General features: G+C 45.1%; 4 protein-coding genes across 7 annotated transcripts in view; 2 read left to right on the top strand and 2 right to left on the bottom strand.

Moving 5' to 3' along the window:
- Window positions 1-10,046, top strand: part of LOC6530096 (diuretic hormone receptor) — a 12,299-nt gene extending 2,253 nt beyond the window's left edge. Inside the window, exons 2-12 of one of the 3 annotated variants that reach the window (XM_015196516.3) lie at window positions 4,565-4,972; window positions 6,580-6,697; window positions 6,749-6,950; window positions 7,011-7,107; window positions 7,162-7,255; window positions 7,314-7,474; window positions 7,532-7,642; window positions 7,716-7,901; window positions 7,969-8,093; window positions 8,298-8,348; window positions 8,852-10,046. In XM_015196516.3, coding sequence (XP_015052002.1) covers window positions 4,733-4,972; window positions 6,580-6,697; window positions 6,749-6,950; window positions 7,011-7,107; window positions 7,162-7,255; window positions 7,314-7,474; window positions 7,532-7,642; window positions 7,716-7,901; window positions 7,969-8,093; window positions 8,298-8,348; window positions 8,852-8,948 — 1,482 coding nt within the window. In that variant the 5' untranslated portion in view covers window positions 4,565-4,732 and the 3' untranslated portion in view covers window positions 8,949-10,046. Of the gene's footprint in view, window positions 1-4,564; window positions 4,973-6,579; window positions 6,698-6,748; window positions 6,951-7,010; window positions 7,108-7,161; window positions 7,256-7,313; window positions 7,475-7,531; window positions 7,643-7,715; window positions 7,902-7,968; window positions 8,094-8,297; window positions 8,349-8,626; window positions 8,795-8,851 lie in introns of those variants that run through there. The other 2 variants (XM_002091006.3, XM_039372993.2) reach the window with 2 other exon arrangements.
- On the bottom strand, window positions 8,746-9,520 carry LOC6530095. The gene is made up of 2 exons (XM_002091005.3): window positions 9,379-9,520; window positions 8,746-9,305 (listed from the first exon to the last, which is right to left on the bottom strand). Exons 1-2 carry the CDS (start codon window positions 9,421-9,423, stop codon window positions 8,976-8,978), a joined length of 375 nt encoding a protein of 124 aa, XP_002091041.2. The 5' UTR covers window positions 9,424-9,520; the 3' UTR covers window positions 8,746-8,975.
- On the bottom strand, window positions 9,800-26,993 carry LOC6530094 (probable beta-hexosaminidase fdl). Of its 2 annotated transcripts, none has more exons than XM_015197108.2 (6): window positions 26,475-26,993; window positions 12,618-12,800; window positions 12,047-12,555; window positions 11,246-11,981; window positions 10,860-11,178; window positions 9,800-10,760 (listed from the first exon to the last, which is right to left on the bottom strand). In XM_015197108.2, exons 2-6 carry the CDS (start codon window positions 12,779-12,781, stop codon window positions 10,506-10,508), a joined length of 1,983 nt encoding a protein of 660 aa, XP_015052594.1. In that variant the 5' UTR covers window positions 12,782-12,800; window positions 26,475-26,993; the 3' UTR covers window positions 9,800-10,505. The 2 variants fall into 2 exon arrangements, with proteins under 2 accessions (XP_015052594.1, XP_015052593.1); XM_015197107.2 differs by lacking the exon at window positions 26,475-26,993 and adding an exon at window positions 24,536-24,683.
- On the top strand, window positions 17,067-23,479 carry LOC6530093. Its single transcript, XM_002091003.4, has 3 exons — window positions 17,067-18,202; window positions 20,235-20,385; window positions 21,936-23,479. Exons 1-3 carry the CDS (start codon window positions 17,817-17,819, stop codon window positions 23,040-23,042), a joined length of 1,644 nt encoding a protein of 547 aa, XP_002091039.2. The 5' UTR covers window positions 17,067-17,816; the 3' UTR covers window positions 23,043-23,479.

Here is a 26,993-nt window from a genome sequence, read left to right as displayed (position 1 = left end):
CTGAAATGCAAAAAAACTATCTGAGTTGGAGACCCGTAAAGGCTGCTAATTGAGTTTGCAAATGGATGGTTAATCAGATATTTGCTTTTACATTTCCCCACTTAGTCACTATTTGCACATAGTTCTCGTGGCTGTCGCGGTTAGCTAATTGATTATATTAATAGGTATTGATCGCTCCCCTAGCAGCTGCTCCTGGCTTGCCCTCCATGATGCTGGTGGTCCTTATCCATGTACCCTTTCTGCATCCAGTGCCCCTGAAGCGCTGCTGCCATAAAGCAGATAAAACAAACTTTGCATGAACTCATGAAATTTTAAAATTACATCATGTTTATGTATCTGGGCGTGTGTCCATGACGGGGTGGAATTACTATGCATGTTCCTGGGTATCTCCATGGCTTCTGCTCCTTGAACTCCAACTTCTACTCCAACTCACCTGCTCTGCAACAGGCAATAAAATGCCCGCAGCTCTGTTGCCGAACTTGTGTGAAAATTGCAAATGAAAAGGGAAGTATTTTTGTTTCATGCCGACTTTATTCAACTTTCTGTTTTGGCAGGGCATTAAAACATATTTCCGATTCCACACCGTTGCCCCCCGCATATCCAATGCGTCCTGCGAGTTCAAGGCATCTTCAGAAGTTGTTATGCCGTTGTAAGCCAATAAAATTGGTAAGCATGTGAAATGAAGTCGTCTGGCAACGCGGCGTATGCTTGAAATCGCTCCCAGTTGCTCATACGCCATGTGCTCCGTGCTCCATGTGCTCCGTGCTCCATCTGCTCCATCTCCCAGTCTGTGTGTTTGGTTTCGTTTCAATTTTCTTTTAATTTGTAAACTTTAGCCGTGTCCATGTGGACCGTGTGGGTGTCTGTGTGTTTTGCTTGGCCGTAGACTACCTTGTCTCACGTGGTGATGGTCAAGAAGATAAGGATGACGAGGCGAATGACGATGTTCGGCATCCATCCAACCGCCCGGCCATTCATCCATCTATTTATTTGCCTTCGGACGGGCAAAACCATAAATATCGATATGATGCCGCCTGACTGCGTCTGCCATTCCATTGGCTTCGATTTAATTCGCCTCGATTCAATGCGATTCGTTTCGATTCGATTGGATTTGATTCTTCCGCCAGCTGACGTTGTCGTTGTCGTCGACTTCTGACTTCTACACTTCTATACACGCTTCGCTGGATGGGCTCGTTCATTCATAAAGCTGCTGCCTTCTGCTTCCTGCTGGCCATAGTTTTTATTGCCGCTCGTCTTTCTCAGCACATTTAATTTACGTGGTTTTTATCACGCTCCGCCACTGGCATATGGCGCTGGCTTAATGTCTTTTAATTGATGCGAAGATAGTAGAACTTGCACATTGGCGAATTTCATTGATAAGGCAGGCTGGAAGTGAGTATCACCAATGGATACTCCATAATGCCAAGATAACTCACCATTTAACTTTGAACTTTAACATTTATGTTTGAAACCCAATGCCATGAAGTATCTGAAAACATTATTATTTATTAAATATAAACTTTAGCAGGAAGCTTCTTAAGTTACTACATCAATACCTTAAATTTATGTGCATTAGATTGTCAAAGAAGCATATGTTTTTGCCAAAGGTAATTCAGAATTTGAATTGCATATGTTATATGCTAATTTGGTTTCAACATAATGATTGTTTTTCCGGCATTAATTGAGTGATAAGTACATGAAATATGCGAATGGTACTTTGGCAATCCTGCTGCTCATGAGAACTCTCTGATTTATGATGACAATTATGAAAATTATTCTCTTTATGAGTAAGGCATATGAGTTGGGCGTTTTTCCATGTGTAAAACATCGGGAAGTTTCTTGTATTCTACAATTCCTGCAGCTCCATGGCCATAGTTTCGCACTTAGTCGGCCCATTTTGATGGCCAAGCGCGCATGTTACGGATTGCATGTCCGTCTTCGTTGGCCTTTCCATTGCCCACATGCCGATTGCCAATTAATTTTCATTTGTTTTGACACTCCATAAATCATCGGAGGAGCAGCGGAGCAGCAGTGGAACAGGAATGTTGGAGAGCAGTGTGCAGTGGCCAGTGAATATTAGGCATACGCCCTGTTGCACCAGCCGCAAGCACTGGATTCATTTGAAACTGGGCGCTATTATTATTTACATTGGTCAAACAGTCGAAATGTTTATTTGACTGCTGGGCAGCTAATTGTGGCGCATTTGGGGCCAGATTAGTTGCCCCACCATTGGCTCCAAATGACACGGATGCTGATGATTACGATCATCGCCATCATAATCATCATCACGGCGATAACCACAAGCACGCGCTCGTCCAAATAATGCGCTTGTTTGCCAAGCCCATAAATAAATCGCTGCTTCTTTTTTGGATGGAGAGCTTAAGATTGTGGCATGACGACTTCTATGCCAGATGTTTGGCCATTTCGGGATTGAAGGCAAATATTTGCCTACTGAAAAGGCGGCGTGGGATGAGCGGTTTAGAGCCGTTTAGGGAGGCGGAAAACGGAGGTCGTTTTCGGGATCTGCTTTCATTTTAATTGAATCCCTGCACGGAACACAAATATCCGATGAATTCCTTTATAAAGCTGTATATAGCGCATTGAAAGTATAGGTAGAGGGGATGTTCTCGAGCAATAGTTTCATTTTCATTGATTTCTCAAGCAATGACACGAGTTCCATTAAAAATCAGTATTTAAATTTACATTTTGATTTCTTTAAATACTCAGATTGCAATATGTAAATAATGTTAAATGAATATACAAAATAAGATGTCTTTTTATTGATTAAAAGAACGATTTTTATTAACATTAAAGTGCATGTCAAGAAAATGTTTTCTTTCAAAGATAAATGCTATATTTTTCTCCAAGTTTAAAGGTCATAAGGAGCACGTTTTTTCAGAAAGGGAAAGGTACGCGTGCCTAAAATTTTCGGGCGGATTTCGCTGATTCCGCGGATTCCTCCAACGCGCTGGTAGGTGCAGGTGCAGCTGCTATTTCCTACCAGAACCTACCAGTGCTCGAGATCAAAGTGGTTGGAGGCTATTTATAGGGCGTAATTAGTCGGTCGGACATGGCCAAGATGGCCCATTCAAGTGCACCGAGAACAGATATGGGTCCAGCACATGTGCCGGTGTGCATGGGTCTCCAGCCAGGGCCGCCGTTATCATATCTCCCAACTTGACACTGACAAAGCTCCTGGCCCACTCATTAGCCTCCGGCTGTTAAAGCGGCTAAAGCTCTGTGCGTGAGTCGTGCCCAGATGAGATGCGATGGTGCGGGGTGGGATGAGATGTGATGGGTCGGCGACCCGGGGAACAGCTCGCTGCCATGGTATTTGTTCATTAATAAATAACTTGACACTCTTTGTTTTAATCACAGTGCCGTGGATGAGGGGCAGGGCATCTCCATCCTCGTCGGAGGGTGTACGTTGCCAGGTGGAGACGCACATGCACCTAGTTTACACATCTGTCACAGGCGCCCCTGCTACCCTGCCACAATTACTGGCTAAAGTTACTGCCGCCGGACTAGTTTAATTACTTTGTTGCTTAATTGTTGCATGTAATGATTGTGCGTGACGGGCGTTTGTATTTCTTCCACAAAGTGATAAAGCTTTATTCCTTTGAAAACTATTAACTGTCAAAGTTTTGAATGCAAAACTTGGATAACTTGGCAATCTTGGCTTGCGACTAAAACTTGATTTAATTGCTCTGATTACCACCTCCCTGATTATCAGCTCCATCAAGTCCAATTAAATCTCCAACTAAGTATCCCACGAAAGCCATCCAATCGCATTCCCACCCGTGCGAATCGCAATGTTTATCACTGGCATGCAATCTCCATTGCGACAGCTTTCAGCAAACATTATCGAGCGGGAAAGAGTTATGGCTGCTAATGGGGATCTAATGTCTGGACGAGCCAGTAATTGATCGTGGGTGTGTGGCCAAATATAATGGCAGTCGGTTGGAACGATTCTCGAACCGTGTGCCATAAAACGATTCAATTCCGCGACTCTGGCCGTGGAAAAGTATTTCACGGTGTTCCTGCCCTTTGGTTGCCCATGACAAACCCACTACGCTGTCCATAAAGATTGCGCCGCAGTTATCTAGATTTAATCTGAAGCCACTCCCATAAAAGAGATCCACAAGGGCACGTGATATTCGCATGTATTATTTATACAGATTTTTTATAACTTGTATACACTAGCATAAAAAGCGAAGACCATTAATCGCTGAAATGAAGAGTGTTTTTCCAAAAACACTCTACTATGTAGTTTCCTGTATTCCTATATGTGAATTTATATTATTCTTCAATCAACACAATATGGATCCTTGGGCTTCGGCCTTCTGGATAATTTGTTGAGTCACGGCAACCGAAAATATTTAACCACCTCGCTAATAAATGCCTTTTATAATATATAGCATATCTATAGAGATATAGAGCCATATGAGCGAATGGAGGCTGTTCTGGGTTGTGGACTGGAAATCTGATTTCGCTACTTTTTCGGTGGCGAAGACTCTTTATTTGAACTGATAACGAGTACTTCTTTCTTGGCTTATTTGCGCAGATTCGTTTAATTGCGCATCGCACGGCGGAGAGGGAGAAAGTGCCCGTGAAGTGCCAGAGTTCAGAAGCGGAGACGCCTCGTTGACAGGTTCCTGCCGTCTTCCATATTGCACCAGCGCTCACCGAGAACCCATCAGAGGACAGAGTCAGGCCTTCCAGGCACCCACACATGGCAGACGACGATTTGAGGGCACTGGTCGATAGCCTGGATGACGCCTCGCAGGAGGACCTGGCCAAGGTCATCGCCAACTTCTCCGTGGACATGCTGCAGCGGGCCAGCGCCCTAATTGGCGTCCAGCAGGGCAGCAGTGGGGGGCTGCTCCAAAACCGCACGCAACAGTGCCAGCAGCAGCAGCAGAGGGAGGAGGAGCAGGCGTCCCTGGAGGCCCTAACATCTGGTGTCAAGCGGGTGAGTCTCGACGACTGGGGATGGGTTGGATCCCCATCCAAACACTCCACCAACATGGTTCGTCCGCCAATGAAATATTTAGTACTCATTACTAATTGACATGTTAGTCAATCCAACAACTCAGTTGTTTAATGCCCCACTAAACCACGTAATGTACTTGATTGCACGTCGATACGTTAAGCAGTTTTAGCTGGTTGTCCACGATATCCAACAAAGTACATTACAAGTTATTTAATAAATTATAACAGTTTGCTTTTAAATTAGTACGTTTTACCCAAAATAGCGGAAATATGCCATAGTAATGTTCTCAGCTGAAGATTTCTCTACTGTGTCAGTGTTTATAGGAGTATCAATCCATCATTTTTAATTGAATCATTAACGTTTTGTATGGCAATTCAAATAAAAAGCGAGCCGGCCAATAAATATTCCTAATTAGCATTTGTTTGGCGAACGAATTCATCTCTTTCGATTTGGTCGATTTGGGAATTTTCCAATTAATCGTACCCGTTAATTGATCCATCTTCAGTTCCGAAATAATTGGCTTCAATCCATCCGCCGCTGAATATCTCTCACTTTGGGTACAATGCGAAAAATCAGGCGAGTGAACTGTCGATCGCTTTCGGATTAAATTATTTTTGGAATTACTTTGGCATTTTATTTCCGGAAAATGCAGCAGCTATTTATTTATGAATTCCTCTCCGCTGTAAACAAAACTATACCCAAGGAAACCCACTTGAGGCTGCATTTAGCCACATTTGTTTACCCCAAATACACGATCAAGGGCGTTATTCTTCGAAAATTGTCATAAACTGTATACATTCCTTGACTGTGCCCAAATGAATAGGCTAATGAGTGAAAATCAGAAGAGCAAAGACAAATATTGCCGGAGTTCCCAGTCGTGTTTGGCTTATTCGTTGACAGCTCACAGGTCGCGTGGCTAAGTCCGATCTCCATTAACTGTCGCAAGAGCTTAGGCTTATCAGTTTGGGCCATAAAAGAATTGACAATTTGTGGAATTCTTCGACGAGTCCGCGGTTTTCGGTTCTCGGTTCTCGGTTCTCGACTCTCGGTTGTCGGTTGTCGGCGTCACCTGATAAGCTCAATAAAAATATCAATGGAGCTCTGTTTCTAACACCGTCACCATCGCCCGTCGCGATTAATTTGGCGGTACGGTACGGGCTGGGCTGGGCTGGGTAAACAATCGCCGGGTCGTATACTTAACATTAATATATACCTTGTGTATCCGTATGCATGAGATTGTTTAGCACGCCATTGCAAATATATAAATAAAGCGGCAGCCGCGCCGCTGGTGATTCTTTCATTTTTTTTGGGACTACACCGATGGATGGCCACGCTGTGTATGTGCATAAAATTTGGAAGCTCAATTGATTAAAGGAAATCATGCGTCAGAGCTATAAATGCTCAGGATCCACAGCGAAATCAGTATTATATCGTTTCAGATACGGGGCATAAATCTTATGTACTCGGATTTAATGTGCTGTGGGCTAGGTCAGGCGTAATTATAATGCGCTAAATGCTTACTCAAGTTTTCCTTGCCAGTCAGTCTTTGTATATGCCCAGTCTGAAATTGGTTGTTATTCTTACAGATTTTACAATGTCCCAGCTCGTTCGATTCGGTGCTTTGCTGGCCGCGAACAAATGCCGGCAGCCTGGCGGTATTGCCCTGTTTCGAGGAATTCAAGGGCGTTCACTACGACACCACAGGTGGGTATTCCAGACTAAGCTAGATATTATAAATATACAATATATCCATAGACAATGCCACCCGCTATTGCTTTCCAAACGGAACCTGGGATCACTACTCGGACTACGACCGCTGTCACCAGAACTCGGGCTCCATACCAGTGGTGCCCGACTTTTCACCCAACGTGGAACTGCCCGCCATCATATATGCCTGCGGGTATTTCCTGAGCTTTGCCACCTTGGTGGTGGCCCTCATCATATTCCTAAGCTTTAAGTGAGTTGTAGCTGCAGTGCCACACATAGATAACATCATTTTCAAGTGAATAATCCGCAGAGATCTTCGTTGTCTGCGAAACACCATTCATGCCAATCTGTTCCTCACCTACATCACATCAGCACTCCTGTGGATACTCACATTGTTTCTGCAAGTGGTAAGCTAAGCCGAAAAGTATTCATCCCTCGCCACTAATTAATTATTCACTTAGATAACCACAGAGTCTAGTCAGGCTGGCTGCATAACGCTGGTAATCATGTTTCAATACTTCTACCTAACCAACTTTTTCTGGATGTTTGTGGAGGGTGGGTTCAAAGGCGGCATCTATTGAATTGGCTGGGTTTTATCATTTGCTTTTTACAGGCCTCTATCTGTACACGCTGGTGGTGCAAACATTCTCCAGTGATAACATTAGCTTTATAATCTACGCCCTCATCGGCTGGGGCTGTCCAGCCGTATGCATTTTGGTGTGGTCCATAGCCAAGGCATTTGCCCCACATCTCGAGAACGAGCACTTCAATGGGGTAGGCTAGCAGCTACCTTTTAAAGATCCTTTCTAACCTTTTCTGATTCATTCTAAGCTGGAAATTGACTGTGCATGGATGCGTGAATCTCATATTGACTGGATATTCAAGGTACCTGCTTCACTGGCTTTGCTGGTTAATCTAGTATTCCTCATACGCATCATGTGGGTGAGTCTCTGTTGGCTTCTGACTTAAGTGAGCCATCTTAACTAGCAATATATCATCATATTATATCGTACAGGTACTCATCACTAAGTTACGTTCCGCGCATACCCTGGAAACGCGGCAGTATTATAAGGCTTCGAAGGCGCTACTGGTGCTGATACCCCTTTTCGGCATTACCTATCTGTTGGTGCTAACTGGGCCGGAACAGGGTATCAGTCGCAATCTCTTCGAGGCCATCAGAGCCTTCCTCATAAGCACACAGGTATACCGATTAAGCGAAACTCTTACCATAACCCTTCCAAAACCAACTTCGAAAATCCATTTTTAAGGGCTTCTTTGTGGCTTTGTTCTACTGTTTCCTAAACTCAGAGGTGCGCCAGACGCTGAGGCACCGATTCACTCGGTGGCGGGAGAGCAGGAATATCCATCGGAACAGCTCCATCAAGAATCGCAGGTGGGCTAACCAGTCATTGATTGGCGACTGCACTCATTTGGCATTCTAGCACATTATTGTTGTTGGATTATAAGTATAACCCTGGCTGTCGACATATTGGCTTCTCACTATTTGCACTACTTTGTTGATGTGGCTATGGCTGATATTGTAGTTGTTCGCTGTTGTCGTCGTTGTTGTCATTTAACCAATTAATTTCCATTTCAGGCATCGCGCCTCAAAAGACTACTCGCTGAGATCGCGAACCGAAAGTCTACGGTGCGTATACGCAATGCTCATGTATATGCTTTCTTCTCTCAGACATGCACCCACCCAACTAATCCCAAAGTTAAATTGCACCCATTCCCCAAAGATACTAACACACCTGTACCAACAAATGTGTTCTTTCAAAACCGTGCATTTTCTTACACGAGTTCTCGATTTTCGGTTTATTCTGCATGGCTGGTTGGCTTTAGATCCTAGATCCTATTTGTTCTTATTTATTTTCTTATGTTTCTGATTGGGGTTTTTCTTTTTCTGTTTATCGTTTCTTGTAGACTGACATCAACAAGTCCTATTCCCACTGGACACTATGAATGAACACCACACACAAATATACGTATACGACACCATACATGTAGAGCATACCCGTTCGCCCCTAAGTATTGCATGATAGTTTACCTTTTAAGAGATCAGATTAAAGTATTATATTTTTTATAAACCAACTGGCCATTTTTACATTTTTTAGTTGGTTTTTACGACTAATTATCATTGATTTTCAGCACGGAGGAATGTGTTATCTGTCTGCGTCCTTCGCCACACACGCGATTGGGATCTCTGCAACGCTACCACAGCATCGATATCACAGATTTTGTCTAGATCTTATTCTTTCCAAAGGGCATTTATTCAGTCCAACTCGTAACGCTGCAGCCGCTCGTAGAACTGCCCGAAAACAAAACCCTCGGTGTCGTAGGTCCTATAAAGTCGATACCAGTCCTCGTTCACGTGGCGATTTGTGTAGACGGACTGGCAATAACTGGGAAAGTAGTTAATCGATGCGTATCTTATCAAGTCAAACTCGCAGGGAGCATGCAACAGCTTCAAATCGCCTTTGGCATCCGGACCCGGTTCATCGGAGCGAGGTATTCTCCGGAGCACGTCAATGGTGTCTGCCTGCAGCCTTTGTTCCAATAGCCTTTTCGACGTCGGCCGCTCATGACTTACTCGCACTCTCATCTGCAAAATGTAAGCCAGATAGGTATATACATAGGTAGGTACAGGTACTCGAGAAGAGTGGACCACAACTTACCACCAAACAGAGGAACATCATTTGAATTGTCTGGCATCGTCTCATTAAGTATGTTCCAGAGTTTCTGTGTCACAATATTGAGAACTATGGCCACCCAAAAAATTTGTCATAAGATTAGGAACCTGCTTAGACTGGACTTTTAGTTTATTTTCAAGAGTTACTTGGAGTTACAGCAGAAATTGTATAACTAATGTTGGTTCAGAATTCAGGATTTTGTTTTGTTGATATTTTCTTTGAAAATCTTAAGTACGAAAACAAGTTGCATAAGGATCCTATCAATCATTCCAAATGTAGAAATATTAAACCAAACAAACTGTGAATACCCCAACAATTGTTCCCCCATTTAAGTGTACATTCTAAATTAGCTACTAATTTACTAGTCGAGTGTCAGTTATGTGCCAATGCGTGCAAAAATGTTTCATAACGATTAAATATTAAGTTTATTTCTAAGTTTTACTCTTTTAGCATTTTTTTGTTTCTTTTCTGATTCTTAAGGTCACATTGTTATATCACTGAAAATGTAATTAAACGTATTTTAACTTAAGGCAACGGGAAATTAAAACAAAACTAAATGAACATCAAATTAAAAGAAGAGGAAAAGATCATTGGATGTTACCCTAAACTAAATAATTCATATTCTGCGAATAAAGCTTTTAAAAATATCAAAATATTTGTTATTTCTTAATCGTGATTTATCGTCTAAAGCTACTTGTTAATATATAAATGTACCGTAAGCCTATGTCTGTGTCTGTGAATTGATGCGTATGAAATCTACAACTATATCTATGAACTCTAGTGTTCAACGTCACCTGCATGTCAACCTCAACTTGATTCCCTACTAGGTCATTTCCAATCGTTCTCTAATTCAACTGCAATGTCTGTGTGCGCTATATTCCGAGATGGATTGTACTAGTAATGGGTGTGGTTTTATGTTTGTTCTATGAAAACGAAATTCGATTAGTGGTTTATGCCAGAAACCATTTCAAACAGTCGCCTGCTTCTTTGCAAAACGAAGCCAAGGTATTCGTATAAAATAACAATTAGACTATCAACTAACTAACGCACATTTTGGGAGGGATCACGGGATTGGGTTCGTAGGAGATTACTTTTACTTCTTAGAGGTAATATCAAATGCATTCGCCGGGATTCTGGGCACAGTATTTTGGAAACAGCGCTTCAGCCCGGATGCCCAGTTCGACGAGGCGATTTCGAAACAGTGAGATTCTGCGGAATACATCTGGCGGCACTATGTCCATATCGTGATCATCGCTAGGATCGGTCCACAAGCGCTCCGCCAGAGCGGCTGTTCGGGGCCACAGCCGGTTGTCTAGCTGGTTTTCGTCCACCTGCTCGGTCCACATGCACACTTCGCCACCGAGCACCTAATCAACGACATAAAATGTATTTTTAGTTATTAGCAAACTTGGGCTATGAGATATCTTTGATTTAATAGTAATTTGTTTAATTTAGATGATGCTTACTTGCTTCCTTCGCTTCTTGTCCAATCGCATGCGCTCCCACGGCCTGTGCTTGTAGACATTCTGCCAAGTGCGGTACGGAGCACAGGCGGCATCCCCAGTGGCCCGCCAGCTACCGAAGCCGCAGTCCAGATACCAGGCGTCAACGTGCGAGAAGATTACGTTGTAGCCGTTGTCCAGCAAATCGTAGTTCTCCTGCCAAGTGCTGCCGCCCCATACCTGGACGGTGAATTGACTGTTTGGAAGACACTTGGTGTTGGTCAGGGCGCTCGACCAGACAGCCACGTGCTTGGGCGCTACTCCATTGTTGGCCAGTTTTAGTCTGCGTAAACAGATATGAGATTATTTGGTGTGTCTTAAAGAACTTAAAGAAGTTATATGCTACTCACCTAGCCATAGCCTGGAGCATGAAATCGCACCACAATCCGCGAAGATCTGTATCGTTGAAGTATTGGGCCCAGCAATCAAGATTCACCTCGTCACCGCCCAGGTGGAAGAGGTCCGTGGGACCTGTGTGTTGCAACAACTCCTCGTAGAGGCGCTGCAGAATGAGGTAGGTATGGTTATTCTTCGGATTCAGCTGTCCGCACGGCGGTTCGCCGCAGTAGAAGCTCCATGGCTGCTGGTTGATGCACATGGCCAGCTCGCCCATTCCACGCTTGGGTCCCCAATCCCAGCCGTTGCCCGCATGGGCAGGCGCATCGATCTCGGGTATGACTTGAACACCATAAATCTTGGCGAACTCGGCCACCTCGCGAACATCTTGTTCCGTGTACGTCTCGCTCTCCGAGTAAGCTCCATGCTCGGCCAGCTCTGGATAGTAGCGCGAAATGTAAGGGAAACTCTGGGCGTCAGAGAGGTGCCAGTGGAAGCGGTTCATCTTGGCCAGGCCCATGCCCACAATCGTGCGCTTGATGGACTCCACAGAGAAGAAGTGGCGAGAGGTGTCCAGCATGAGGCCTCGATACCGGAACTTGGGGGCATCCTTCACCTTGCTATTGGCATAAGTGTGCAACAGGTGATCTTCGTCGTCAAACCATATCAGTTGCTGCAGCGTAGACAGTCCATGCCGGGCTCCGAAGTAGGAGTTTGCGGTGATCTCCACCTGCAGGCGGCGTCCTTCGGCTGCTCAAGAGTAGGAAAAATCAAGTTCTGATGTTTATCTCTTATAGTTGTATTAGAATACTCACTTAGGGAGCTAAGCTGGTAGGTCTCATCATTGTCCAGGCTAAAGTTAAGGTCTCCGGACTTGAGCACGCTGATCTTGACCTGTATGCTGGTTAAATCACCAACCTTCTTCACCCCAAAGGTAGCACCAAAAAGCGTGGCAGCTGGATCCACATCTGCATGGTGGCGTGACTTCGAAGAGGATTCGCTTACGGTCGGCTCTGATGAACTACCCACGTAGTCCAGCCGCTGGATTTGCCTCAGATCCTTAAGGAACCAGTCAAAAGCCAGTTGGAGCTGCTTGCGCACCTCGCGATGCGACGTCTCAACGTGCAGCTGCACATCCTCCACGGAGAAGCTGTGCGTCTGGGAGCTGAGCAGGAATTTGTGGGTGGGGTGCGGCCAAATGTTAATGTCACCGCACGTCATCGAGCAGCTGATGAACGAGACCCTCTTGGCGGATTTTCCATGATGGCCCACCCGCATGCATCGGTCATTCTCGCACTTGTACGTCCAGGACTTCTCGACGGGTCTGCAAGAACGAAGAGTGATTAGTGGGATGACTCTTCAAGCTGATTGGCATGTTGCACTCACATGGGAAAGCCACTGGCATCGTGATGGCTGTGGGGGCGTTCCAGCGCCTCATTGTAAGCCTGGGCCTTGGTGGCTCCTTGGTTCCAGTAGAGCACCGTCAGGATGAATATGGCGCCGGTGAGCAGCACCAACAGAGCTCGGCGCAGCGATACAGCCAAGGACATCTTATAGAGATAGCGTAGGCTGGAAAATAGATGACAAGATATAAGCTATACGACTTTCATAGAATATATTAATTAAATTCTAAATACTGTAAGCCTGAATACCTCCAGATGGAACTGAACTCCCTTGTTCAACATCTAACCCACTTTTTGCCTTTGTAACCCACCCACCAGTTGACATCATCTAGCTTTTGGCCGCCTGCCCGCTGGCAGCTGGTTTAGGGAACTAAAGCAGTTAAGCAATAATGCACAATAGCAGGTCGTGTCGCAAGAAAATGGGCCACCATATCGACACCCCTAACCGCCACACCCCCAAGCCGTTCCGCCCACCCTGTCATGGGGGCCAGGACACATCGAACTTTAATCAATGCTCGCGACTTGGGCTTGACGAGCGTAAAATCAAAGGAAACCCGAGGAGTCGGGCTCTGCCACATGCCATTTAGTGGCAATTGTTTATCCTAGGCGACCGCGATGTCCTCACGCTAAAACCAACGCACACATGGCACATCCACATCCACCTTCGTCGCAGGCAGGAATTGGGAATTGGGTCTCCAGTGGCGCCTGGCTGGCAGCATAATGAAAAATCGAAGATAGTGCCATATAAAAACATTAGAAACCACGACGTCTTAGCTCCCTTTCTTCCGTACCTTTCGTATCCCATAGTTTATTGAAAATTGTAGACTTGTAATTTTGTTGAGTTCAAAAGTATTGCCCACTTTATTGGAATATTGAACACAAATTGTAGGAATTAAGCGCCATCTTCTGATATTCCGCTTTTAAATTGGGAGGGGTAATAACTAACTCATTAAATGTTTTGTTAAATGAAAAAGCAACTTATATGGTATTATATTTTCTAATTCAGCAAAATTTATCCAATGTTATTATAATAAACATGATTAAACATTTCACTAAAGCTTGTGTTACAGTATTTACTTAACGTATTCCCTTCATACGACGTGTTCAACTCGGGAAGTGAAACCTTCGTGTCAACCCCTAACACCATATTTCTGGAGTTCCCCATCCCAATCAACTTTTCAAAGTAACCTATAATTTAGGGTTCTATGCTTCCTCATCGATTTCAAATCAGATTACTTAACAAATGAGTGGAGTATCCCTAAACCCAAATTTGATTTCTTATATTTTTAGGGGTGTTCCCTTTAAAGTTTGCATAGACGAACTACGAGGGCGAGACCTTGCCAGCAATGGAGCACGGTACCTGGTGCCGGGTATCGTGACGCTTTCCCTTGTGGTGGGGGATTTTGATGGGTGGTGGGTGGTAGGTGGTGGGCGGTACACACCTGTAATGCAGTGGCAAAATCAGCAAAGGACCTGCAACCTTTGCGTGCGACTGGAACAATCGAAGCTGGCATGGGTGAGACCTTAAAATTTTCATTACGCTTCATGTGAAAATATGAAATACTTTCGCAGGTCATGCAACACGGGTGACTTCGAGACCCTTTACCAGTTGCCACTGGCAACGCGCAGGAGGTGGAAGGTGGCAGCTGGTGCTCCAATGCAATGGACGTGCTCTTAGTGGTGGCCTGGTCCCATCATTACCTTGATGGTCGTGCATAATAAATCAACAGGCATGCATAATTAATGCTGCCAATGCTCGGTAAAAAGGCAAGGAGTGCAAAAAGGAGCAAAGGATGGCTTGAATGTGACAGCCTCATTAGTTGCCACACAGCGCACATGTGAATGTCAAAAATATTTGCACAAAAGTGTAGCATACATTGCTGCGTTTTTGTTGCCTTCGCTTAACAAACTACAAAGATAATTCCACTTCTGTTTACATATTTATTGTAAGCTGAAGTTGTGTCTTAAATGACAAATACCTAGAAAAATGTTATGAGCAGCATCAAATTATTGTTTTTAATGATTAGCATTATTCTCATGTCAGCCTGCATTAATGGTAAATATTAAAGTTTTACTACATTAGAGAGATGTTTTGAAATTGTTGGATATATTGAAATAGATATTCTTGTATAAAGTTATGTATCAATCCCATCAACCTCCACCCGATTGCTTTCCATTTAAAGTTTCCCCATGGAAATCACCATTTTGCTGCTTTCAGATTTTGATAGTTAGACTTGCTGTCCGTGGCTTACCCGTAACGCGTGCGCAGAGCGGCGCTCGAAAGTGACCAGAAGCGCCCGAAACTATCCATCATCAGAGGGCCCACCGGTGGGTGGGCGCAACCTCATGTCCCCCTGAAGGGGGCGCGGTGCCCGGTGCTCCGTGCCCCTGGAACACTAGCCCCGTTAGCCCCGCACCAGCTGGGCAGCTAGCTCTAATGAGTCACGTTGCCAGCTGCCAACTGTTGAGGGGCGGCGTGACACACAAAAGGGCGACTGTCGCCTGTTCGCGCTGCTCCTCTCCTCCTGCCAACTGGATGGCTGGCTGGCTGGCTGGCTGTGTAGCTGGTTGTCCTGAATTGACAAATTTCCTTTCACACAAATCTAAAATTATGCCACAGATGAAAAACTAAAATGGTGGCAACTTTTGTGCGGCGTTCACGGCCGTCGTGAAAACCAAATAGCAAGAAAGAACAACAGAAATACGTGCTCTTGAGCGCGCGCGACACTCGACACTCGGCGCTGGCAACAACTACGGCCCAACTATGGCTAAAAGCCGCCGACGGAGCGCGGATTTCAAGACGCTCGAACGCCGACGACGCCGTCAACAAACAGTTGGCACGGCCAAAAACACACTCGCAGCGAAGAGGGGGGGGTGGGTGCACTGGAAAAAAGCAGCGGCAATTCCAAAGCATTTTCTAAGCGAAGTGAAAATAAGCACTGCATATAACAATTAATTCATCATATTGAACTCGGCTAAAATGAATGTTACATTCATTCAATACATTCTTATACATTAATTTATTATTATTTAAGATTTTAACAAAATACTTCAATCTGATATTCTGCATGTTCTCGTTATCTGTGTTGACCAACGCTTTCCTGAGCTGGGGTATTATTTTTCTCAGTGCAGAGTAGAGAACATGGAACTGAAAGAGCGGGCGGCCAAAATGGCGTGCAACTATTTACATATGTTCTTGAATCCGACGGGCGACAGTGCCTGCGATTGTATGCACCTGGCATGGGTGTCCCTATACCTATACCTACACTATACCTTATACCTATAGTTATAGTAAAAGCAGGAGCAATCACACTGCCGCCCCAAATATTGGGCACTCCCAGGCATTCAAATGTTTGCACGAGGCGAGTGCGTCATAAATTAAAAGTAAATATGCCGAAATAATTCGTGCATTTCAATTAGTTGCTAACGGCTGGCAATTATGATGATGATTGCATTCGCTTGCCTTAAAATGTGGCCGATATGCAAATGGTATACATCTCATTGGCAATTATGCGGAAAATGTAACAAAATTGTGCCGGATTTTTGGGAAGCTGTTTGCATTCGCTGAGGTGTTTAATAAATGGCGCACATCAAGAACGATTGTGGTATAATTTTGTATTTAACGATTTATTGTGCTAAGTGGATTTCATGCGTTCACCGTTCTTATGGAGATGTTTAGTAGAATTTACAAATTTACATTTGAGAAAGCGAGCACTTTATAATAGACCTTCTTTGAACTTCTAATGATAAATATTCCTAAACCAATTCATTCCCATTTCTCAACCAATTTGTTTCTTAAGAATACGCATAAATGCAACCATTTAACACTCTCAATCAACATAATTGGAGTGAATTTTTCGCCGCATCACGCATACGCAGCGTGTGCCGTCCAGCAGCATGTTGCATGCTCAATATGCGCGGCATGGACTGTTGCTTCTGAGTCGGATTATTATTTATGGCCGCATGCCGTGAAAAATGTCAGTTGGTGACAAGTGTTGTTCAAATGGCATGCACGGTTGCCACAACAACAGCAGCAACATCGCAACAGCAGCAATAATGACAACCCATACGGGCATACAAAAGCATTTGGCGCTCAATTTGACGAGAAACGTGTAAGGAGAACAGAAGGAGAACTTGGGGTCCGAATGCGCGGGATACAAAAGGGAAGCTCAATACAAATAGCACTGCCTGTCCTTTGTCGTCGACATATCCTTTTCCCACCCACCACTGAAGCGGCGGACCACCCCAAACCCGAAAAGCCAGAGAGGGAAAGCCGCAGAAAAATGGGCAACGCAACTTGTAACAGGCGAGCAGCAAAAGCAGCATCAGAACACAGAGACCAGTAACCTCAGCCATCAGCAGCTAAACAGCCGAAGTGCCGTGAGTCCAAGCCGAAGTCGGGCCCATTCGGTTGCCAAGGCAACTTCGTCGGGTTCACAACAAAAGGATAAGCCAAGCCAAAGTCCTCGGGACAGGACGACCAGCCAGGCAGCAAGGCAGCCAGCCAGTAAACTAGTCAGCAAGTCAAGCCGGAGCTCAGTTGCAGCAGCGCAACGCATTTGCCCAGACGCACAACTCGCGGTTCGCGGCCAAAACTAAGAGTTACGGAAATAGACTTGCCTTGGCCATCGATCGTTCTGCCAGCTACACTTAGCAAAAATCTTGGTAACAGTGTTGTCCTGGCTTAATGTTGAAAATGCATAGAGTTATGCAAACAACGTGGCTATAACAAAATGTGCTAGTCTCTAATCTGTGCAAATTTGAAGGATATCTCTAAATCTTTTATCAAGAAAATATTAATGAAAAATATACTAAACATTACTACATTCCATTTGTAAAAAATTAAAGATTTAAACAAATAGAAAGCCAAGGCTACTTGTATCAAAAAGTATTCAACTTGGCTTTGGTGTAGTGCCTGTGTTAGTTTTAGCCCAAAGTTTTCTGTTTGACTCGGTGTTGCTGTCGTGCTAAAGTTGCCGTTGCCTTCGGCTCGTCGCTTGCGAGGGCTAGCTCCTGGCAGTCGCCGTTCGTCCCTGCTGCGGTCTAGAGCCCAGGATTTCGCTGCTAGCCAGGCTAGATGCGCCTCCTTCGGGGCTGAAGTGTGCGTGCTAATGGCCATGTAATGAGTGCGCCGCGCTAATCGTTATGCAATCAAAGTGGCTCGATTCCCACTCGCAGTGAAATGTCTCTCAAGCGTTATGCAACTCTGCTGGCCTTCGGTCAAAGTCAGAATCAGAACCAGAATCAAAATCAGAACCAGAATCACACAATTCGGGCCACAACAATATCGGTGGCTTCCACAACGGAACCACCATCGCCGTCATCATCGTCGTCGTCAGCATTTGGAAGTTTCGTCAGCGAGGAGCAGCTGCAGTCCCAGGAGCACATCTCCTCCTCATCCTCGATTGTCACACACACCACCTACTACACCGGCGGATTGGGGCAATATCACCAGCAGCGCGGTGGCTCAGGAGCCGTCATTTCCGGCGTGGGTGGCGGCGGAGGACCTAGTGGACCCCAGACGTATGCAAATGTTGTCAACGGCAATGTGAATCTGCTACTCGGCGGGTAAGTTCGCCTGCCAGTTAGAACAACTGACTGATGCCAAGTTCAAGAGATGAGCCAAGTCACCTTTTTCATTCGCCCGTGGGAAATGCGAAAGAGTGGCTGGAAGTTCCGGCAAATAACTGAGCACTCCCCTCAGTCATTTGGCAATTAATTAATTTGAGTTGCCAAGAAAGTTCGCCCAAAACAATTGGCTTCGCAACTAACGAGAACGGAATTGTTCAAGTATTTACATTTTAGAGAAGCTCTTTTCCACCCGTCAATTTCGTAAGGACTTAGAAAGGATTCGGCAATCAGTTCATATATATAATTCACACGAAGTGCGGTTATCACTGTAGCTAATAGTTTAGTCCCAAAAGTAAATTTGCCATTCAATAATTAGAGCTAACCACTAGGTTTTACTTGGACAACCAGCAGCATCTTTTAAATTCGTGTGAAATGCACCAACAGCCCCTTTTGTAGAAACATTCAAGAAGCATATTACAAGATACTCTCATAGATCACACTCGCAGTGCTTGGCACCGCCTGATTTATGAGGCGGAGCTGCGAATTAATAAGCATCAACAGCCAGCGGAGATGTCAGGCATCCGCTTTTCCGCGCTGAAAATCATAATTATAATTGTGCCGCGGCATTTTTTACTTTCGGCTTTCCCTCGTCGAAATCCTAGTATCGTACTTGCTTGTTAATAAAATGTACTTTCGTGTGCAACACGAGCTCTCCTATTTTATTCCATTTTTTCGGAGTAACCACAGAGCAACAAAGAGGTTTTGTCAACACGGTTTTATGGGGTTTCTTAGTGTCTGCAAACATCACGCGCGGCCCACACAAGCCGAAAACTTTATTTTAACTACTTTTTTATCGATTGTCTTGGGCAGTTCATTGAAAATAGCTCGAATAAAAAACTGGAGATGGGGAAATTCGCTGTTGTCTCTTTTCGTCGTCCCGGAGTGGGAAGGCTCGGAAAAGCTTGGCCCAAAAAAAGGGCCCTAATGAACTGTTGACATGCGAGAAATTGCGTGAACCGGGAAAAGTGAACAGCCAAAAAAAAAAAACACAGGGAGAGGAAAATTGGAGGACGGACGAGGGGCTGGGGAAGACACTGGACAGACAAGTGGAACACAATGTTGCATTCTAAAGTGGATTAAGTGACGTCATGGAAATGCCTGGAGCTACGAAATCGACACGACACGACACGAAACCATTTCCGACTAAATAAACCAGTGGGTTTCAATAAACCGACATAAATTGGCCGACAGCGCTAAAAGCAAAATTTGATAACTGGCAATCCAGTTGATAGTGGGGTCATTTCGGATTTATTGACGAATTAAGAAATGGCTGTAGCTACACCTTTTCAAATTTACCGATACCAGCTACAGGGAATACCTTAACCATGTTTTGAGCATATTGTGTTTGTTTAATAAGGGAAATCACTCGACATATTCTGCCTAATCTGTGCAACTTAACGACTGACAATTAAAATTTGATAGTTCTACTAGAAGTGCGGTTGAAACCCAATATTACCTCATTAGACAAAAGGCAGAATGTGGAATACATGCTCCAAGCGGATTTGAAGTGCGTGTGTGGCAGCTTACTAAACTCGAGATAATTGGCAATATGCCCTACATTTCATACTTGCGAAATACGAACATTAGAATTAGCAGATAAATCGGGAGCCAAATAAAGAACCTTAACTTATCTAATTAAAACCAAAAGTCAAGGAAGGTAATTTCCGCTACCATGATGTATTGGGTTCAACATTTTGTGGTCAATTTATGCTGTCAATATGCAAGCAAAGCGCACCCAAATAAATAAACATACAAGCAGTGGCAATTTGTATGGCGAAATTAATAAATACCGAATGCGCATTAATACGTTATTATCATTTGTCGAAGGGCCGCAATCAATTTCGTGTCGCCAGCCAAGGCAAATATAAATGTATGCCGATGTTTGCTGGAATAACATTGCATTCATATTCGCATTCACAGTGTCATTCACATTCACATTCACATCCCCGTTCGATTTAATTTGTTGCAGAGCAATGCTTTCCCTGGTGACGACCATATTGTGTGTGGTCTGCTATTGTTGCCATCGGAACATCAAAAAGCGGACGGAGGCCGCCTACAGGCAGCAGCAGCACCAGTGGCTCGAGGGCGATCCCAACATGGAAATATACAGCGTGGAGCAGGTGAGTTGGAGCTAATGTATCCTCAATTCCCATGCATCGGTGCCCGGGGTTTTAGGAGAGCGCTTTGTTGTCCACCAGCCGTAGTTACAAACGGATGTCAACGGCATTCCAACTGAACAGTTAGGCCACAATGGAAACGGACATCTCTGCTCGTTCAGAGGAAACCAGAATTTTATTAATCAAATCTACCAATGGCAGTGTGTACTACTTGCCCTTTATTCGTGGTACAAATAAATAACTAGGAAATTTAGGACAAAATATTTGAGCATGAGAGTTAGGCAAGCACACACTCTAAAAGTGGGAGAAAGTAAGACTATGGCTTATTGAGTAAACTCTTAAATAAATAAAGTTAAACAAGTTCAAGGCTTACATTAACTAAATGCAAAGCGTGCTCAAACCCCAATGAAAAGCAATTTATCAGTGATTGGCTTGTCAATTTTCTATAGTCGATATGAATGCAAAACCCCTAAAACGCAAATGTTTTTCTTTGTCAATTTCAAATCGTTCAAATAGTTCGAATGCTAATAATCAATTAGCGACTATTAAGTTTAAGTGCTGGCTGAAAAGTGTGCAAACAAATGTGGTATTAAGCAAACTACACAACAAACTTTCCACGCAAACCATTTAGTTTTCGATTTGAGCTTCAATCAAATCAACCTAGTTTCCCAATTAGTGGCTGAAATCACAATGCGAATAATAAAAACAGCAGGCTGATGTTTTAGCCATTCGGGCGCTAAAACAACCCACAATCCGGCCGTAATTGTCCTTTTTCGAAGTAAGTCGAAACAGAAAGCGGGGGGCGAGGATGGAGGATGGAGCAGCAGAAGTGTAATGGATATTTATGCGCCGCATTTAACAGGTGCCACATCCGAGGGAAAGTGGGTTCAGTTGACCAAAAGGGCGCGACAATTGCGGTTGGCCATTCCACTCGTGTAGCCAGCGCAAGTGGCCCAGAAGTCGCACTCACTTGGCCGTGCTCTTTATTAGGTTACGAGCCGCCTCCCAATTCGCCTCCCACAATCCACAATCCACCCACCACCCACCAACCCCATAGGCCATCATTCAGTTCATTGTTGTTTGTTGGCCCGCTGGGACGGCGGCGGAGGGGGAAAGGGGCGGCAAAGGCTCCACGTAAATCAACGTTAGCCTGGCCAGGCACAGATGTCAACTGCGGACAGAAGAAGGCGAGTTTCTAGCACGCGAAATGGGAGTGGGATTGGGTTTGCAGACTGCGAGGCACAGACAAATAAATTTATGATGTGTGCAATTTAAACTTTTTATTTGATCGCGTAAATTTCACTTGTCCACCGCCTCTCCATTAAGAAAGTTATTTACAAAGCAGCCACGCGGAGATCGCGAATTACTCACGACCTTGAGGGCTATAAACCAGTTGCTTCATCTCAGGGAACAGTGACAACCTCAAAACTTTTTAGTTCCAACTTGATAATTCCAGCAAAGCATTGTTTTTAGAACAGCAAACCTTATATTTCATGCCACTTTTTTATTAATCCCCCTGCTAATAGAGTTTAATTGTACGTTTAATCCCTTAGTGCTACGAGACATCTGGTCTGTTCCTGGGCGACTCCACCGACGGCCTGTCCGCCGTGCCCGCCCTGCACCACGAACCACCGCCCTCGTACGATGCAGTGGTGCTGCACGAGCAGCAGCTCCACCAGCAGCAGCTGGAGCAGCAGCAGCAGCAACAATTGCAGCTGCAACTGCAGCAACAGCAGCAGCTGCTGATGCAACGCGTCTCGCCGCCGCCAGGATACCGATCCTCCTTGGACATCAGCGGCCAGTCGGGAACGAGCTTCGGTCGCGGCACACCGGATGGCAGTGTGGATGCGGTGGCCAGTGGCAGTGTGGCCACACCAGGCGGATCCGGTGGTCTGCTGGTCAACAAGCAGTTGCAACTGGCCCTAAATGCCCAATCCTGCTGCTCGCTGCAGCGGGCCGAGGTGGAGAGCATGTGGAACGCCGCTGCGGCGGCGGTGGCAGCACGCAGCGGAAATTGCCTGGAAATGGAGACGCTGCAGGTCCGCAAGCCGGCGCAGAACATCAGATTGAACACCTTCGGGCGGCGGTATTTGCAGCAGAGCCATCAGCATAGTGGAAACCACTACCGGCGTGGCTGTCCGCTGTGCGGCAAGTTCCGCTATGAAGGCGAGGCTGATGATGAGCCACTGACCGCTCTGTCCGTGGAAAGCGGTCTGAACATAGGTGGGCGCCGGGAGGAGGGGCCGTCTATCTGCCCCTGCCCCAGCGACATCGACAATGGCAATGGCAACCACATTTCTGGTGATGATCTGCAGGATGAGGCCAACGGCAATTTTCTGGCACCCACTATTGGGCCACCTCAAAATGATGCCGTGCTCTTTCCCATAACCGCTGCCAACGATGAAAATGACAACGCAGCAACATCGGACACACCATCAACATCCGACACACCAGCCACATCTCACAGGCACTTGGAGGAGGTTGAGCTGGCCACGGGGCTGCAGGAGCAGCAAGAGGAGGAAGAGAAGCAGGAGGAGCAGGACTTGGACAACATCAACGAGAACGGCATCATCAGCATGGACATGAGCAAAATCATCGATGGATCGGGCCTGCCCACATACGAGGGCGCCATCAAACTGGAGTCCAGTGGTTATGTGTGAGCCTAACGAGCAGTTCACATTAGTTGTACGGCTGCAAATCAAAACCGAAACCACAATCGTGCTTTAACTATGATTAAGATGGGTTGAGATTGGTGAATTCACGTTTTATTACCGAGGAATCCATAGCAAATTCAGTTTTAAGCTATTTCAGTGGTTCTCAACCAACTAAGAAGTTGAAAAGATCTTTTTATGGTAAATTAAGAATAGCCCACTTAATGGAAGCGTTTTTGAGTTGAAAGAGTTGACGAAAATATCACGCTCTCAGTAAAGAGAAATAACATTTTAAGCAAAACGGAATACAATAATTTTAACGTTTAAATGTTTAGAGCTAAGCCAGTGCATATCCCTGTAAATGTTCGTGTCGATACCCGTATCAATAAAATCAAAAGTTGTAATTGAACGCAACAAGCGGTTTAATAAGCAACCTCAATCCGCAACCTTCGCCTTATTACACACGAACAGTTTTTAGTTTAGAATGCTCTGCTGGGCGCAATCCGATTGATTTTGTATTAAAAACGGGGGCGGGAAACGCACGAGATGATAAAAAACGAAACCAGAGCAAGGAATGGCATGCAAACAAATCGCCAAAGACAACGGCTAACAAGCGGCAAGAATCTAACCCCATTTCCCACCCCCACTTTTTCCACCACAGCCAAGGGGTTTATGTGTCTGTCTTTTCGCCTAGATCATTCGCATTAGAAAGGGAGAAAAGTGTCACCAGGTCGGCTACGTAATTCTCTAACCGAAGCAATTAGCGGCTTTACTTCGACACGGGGAAAAGTAACTAACAATTATATTTAAAACACTTTTGAGAGTCAAAAGTTCCCAGAATGTCAAGTATGCGTAAATATCACGCGGTAAGCATTGAGAAATTTCAAGCATACGCACAGTTCGCCCGCTTTAGATACTCCGTTCACATGCAACTGCTTAAAATATCAAGTATAAATGTGTATCAGCCAATAGCACAGCTTCACAATGCATCAAGTATACGCACCGTTCGCCCACTTCAGTTAAACTGAAGCCCGGCAAGGGTATGAAGGGTTGTGGGAGAAAATAAATCGTTTTCAATTTTGGGTTATGTTTTCGTGTGTGGTCAAGCGATGGCAAACGCGAGGGGAGAGGGGTCAGAACCCTTGTTACGCCGCAGCTACCTTTTTCTTTTGCCCTCGTGCCACATTGCAATGGAAATGGTAACAAGAAACTTGTTCAGTTGGCTCCCATCATTGTGCACAATTTCATTTGACTGCCGTCGCAGGGGTAACCAGTTCTCGGCGTTTATGCAACCTTGAAATGCTCAAGTGGGTGGTGGTTGGATAATGTGGGGAACGTAATTATGCATGTAAGTTACACCTGAGATCACATTTAAGCCAGTGCAATCCCAATCAAAGGTTACCAAACGTGGTTTCTTTATTATTGAACAAATGCTTAGGTCTTAATTTTAAATCCACTGGCTTCTCTGAGCATTTAAGAATGATTTTGTTTAACACTCGTACCGTCGTGTCAGCAACATTTGACTTGAATTTTTCACGTTAGCACCGGCAATAAATAGAAATAACTTAATTTTGGTTTATTTATGGCCATGCCAGCGCGATTTCTGGGCCACGTATTAACACAATTTCGATGATCCGGCCAAGAGGAGCGCGCTTTGTTGGTAATTGCAAACAACTGAAAGCGATGCGTCTGCCGCTGACGGCGGCACAACAAGTCGCAGCCGCTTTTGCTGCCGCTTCTGCTGCTGCTGCTGCCGCAGCCGCCGTCGATTGGCAACCGCAGCTGATGTGGAAGGGAGGAGGGGAAATGGGTGGGAAAACGGGCGGAAAATGGGTGGGAAAATGATAGAAAAGAGAGCACTAGACGCCAGCTAATGTGCATGTGTGGAGGCCAAAAACAAAATAGAGCAAACGAGAGCTGAACATGAAACTGAACCCAGCTGAACTCGCGCTTGGAATGGGAGGAACTGGGCGGCATTGGGCGGAATCGGGCGCATCTGGGGGCTTTCGAGGTGGCATCGCAAACTGCGCAGCACCGCTTGACCCTTTCCATCGCAGCCCGGCCCCTCTCAACCCGTTCGATTTATTAATAACACCAGAGCAGGCAGACGAGGGTGAACCGAATGGGCGAATGGCGAATTTCTGGCTTGATGGCATGGATTGCGAGGTGTGGGCACAAGCACTTTGCCAACAGCCTCTCGTATGTATAATTGCTGCAAATTGCCGCTTAAAAACTTGTGTTCCTGCCGGGGCATCGGGCCAAACTACTCGAGCCACTTATGACGATGTCAGCGTCATCAGCATGGGAGTGCCAGGCACGTGCTTAAAAATAGACTCCATTGGGTCACTAAATATAAACCATTTGGCATTTGATATGACCCAAAAATTCAGTTCGAAGAGAGCACAGAATCATAAGTGCTCTTGGAGAATGGTGGCTTGAAGAGAGTACGCAATGTAGCACATATTCCCAATTAAATAACAAAACATGGCTACTTATGCACAAAACATTCATATCTGGATTCCTTAGGATTCCTTTTAGCATTTTATGTTAAATAGAAATGGGATGGTTTCCTTAAGATAGCATATATTAATTGTTTAAAGTTACAGTATTCTTATAAATTGCTTTTAAGCTTCAATCTTTTAATAAATTCATATGCTATCTTTTTTTGTGCTTATCGTTTCTCACCAATCGAGAATCCACAGACCGTTTTCACATATCTCGCTTCCGCTCAACCGATCGTCAGCTGGAATTCTCGAGGGGGCATTATAATATGTAATATTAATATGTACACAGTATCTCGAATGCGACAAGACTACGGCCGCAAAAATTGAGCCAGTCATGAGGCAATGGGGCCAAGTCACAAAGGAGAGAGGCGATCCGAAAGTAAAAGTGCAAATAGCGAATAGCCAAAAAACATTGCAGTACACGTACTAACAAAGTATCAGTGGCGTGATGTGGATATAACGCTAGAAGGGGTGCGTTTCCGAAAAAAAAAATATCTTGTATCTAAAGATATGCGATTGAGTGGAGTACACAGGAGTATACAGCTCTTGTGAGGTCTTGCGAACCAGCAAAAAGTATGAATTCAATACTCTTTTCTTTTTTTAGGCAATGTATGTATGTTGCTACCAAAGGCTTGTAATACAGCAGCAATTATATAAAGATGTATTTCAAGCCGTATATAGATTACAAACAGACGTATATATGGGTTTCAGAAGTACTCTTATCATAATGTGCTCGACTCTGGACGGAAAAGAGTATTCACAACGAAACGAGAAGCTCTAAACGGGCTCCTGGCGTTCATGCCAACACTACTCTTTGGGGCTTGAGCCCCTCCCAAATCCACTGCGTAAGCCTCTGCCCGAGCACAGACACACATACACGTAGATACTGCGGACCGATGTACATACAGACATCTCACCCAAGTACTTATAGACTTACCCACACTGCGTTCGGAAATGCTCTTTGCATGTCCTTATTTCCTCCGTCGCCAGGACAACTGAGGTCGGTCCGAATGGGGTCGGGGTGCGGGGTAGCTAGCTGCGATTCTAGGGTGTTGCTGGTGCGGTTCAGATAAGCGTGCAACTGGCAGGTGCGCCCCCGAATGGCTGCCTATGTGGCGTGTATGTCCTATTGCTTTTGCGACTTTGTGCGGCGACTGGCGTTACATTTTTTGACTTGAGAAGCGACTTATTTGTGCTGCAATGTAATTTACACAAAGTGCCCACGACTACAGGAGCAGTGGGTGCGAGCGAGACGGCGAATAACGGGTGCGGAAATTCGGTCAGCACATGAACAAACTTGCATGGCATCCAGTATTTTGGGTATGGGTACGGTCTGCCGCTGGACAGACATGCGGACAGTAGTTAAACAATTGCACGGCCCGCTTTTGCCATTGGCGTCGTTACTTTTCGTGTGGGGCAAACATTTATTGCAAAAAAACAACAAAAAACAAAATCG

The sequence above is a fragment of the Drosophila yakuba genome, chromosome 2R (genome assembly GCF_016746365.2).
Source record: "Drosophila yakuba strain Tai18E2 chromosome 2R, Prin_Dyak_Tai18E2_2.1, whole genome shotgun sequence".
Classification (NCBI taxonomy): domain Eukaryota; kingdom Metazoa; phylum Arthropoda; class Insecta; order Diptera; family Drosophilidae; genus Drosophila; species Drosophila yakuba.
Note: the sequence above shows the minus strand (reverse complement) of the source record. Positions and strands in the feature narration are given on the sequence as shown.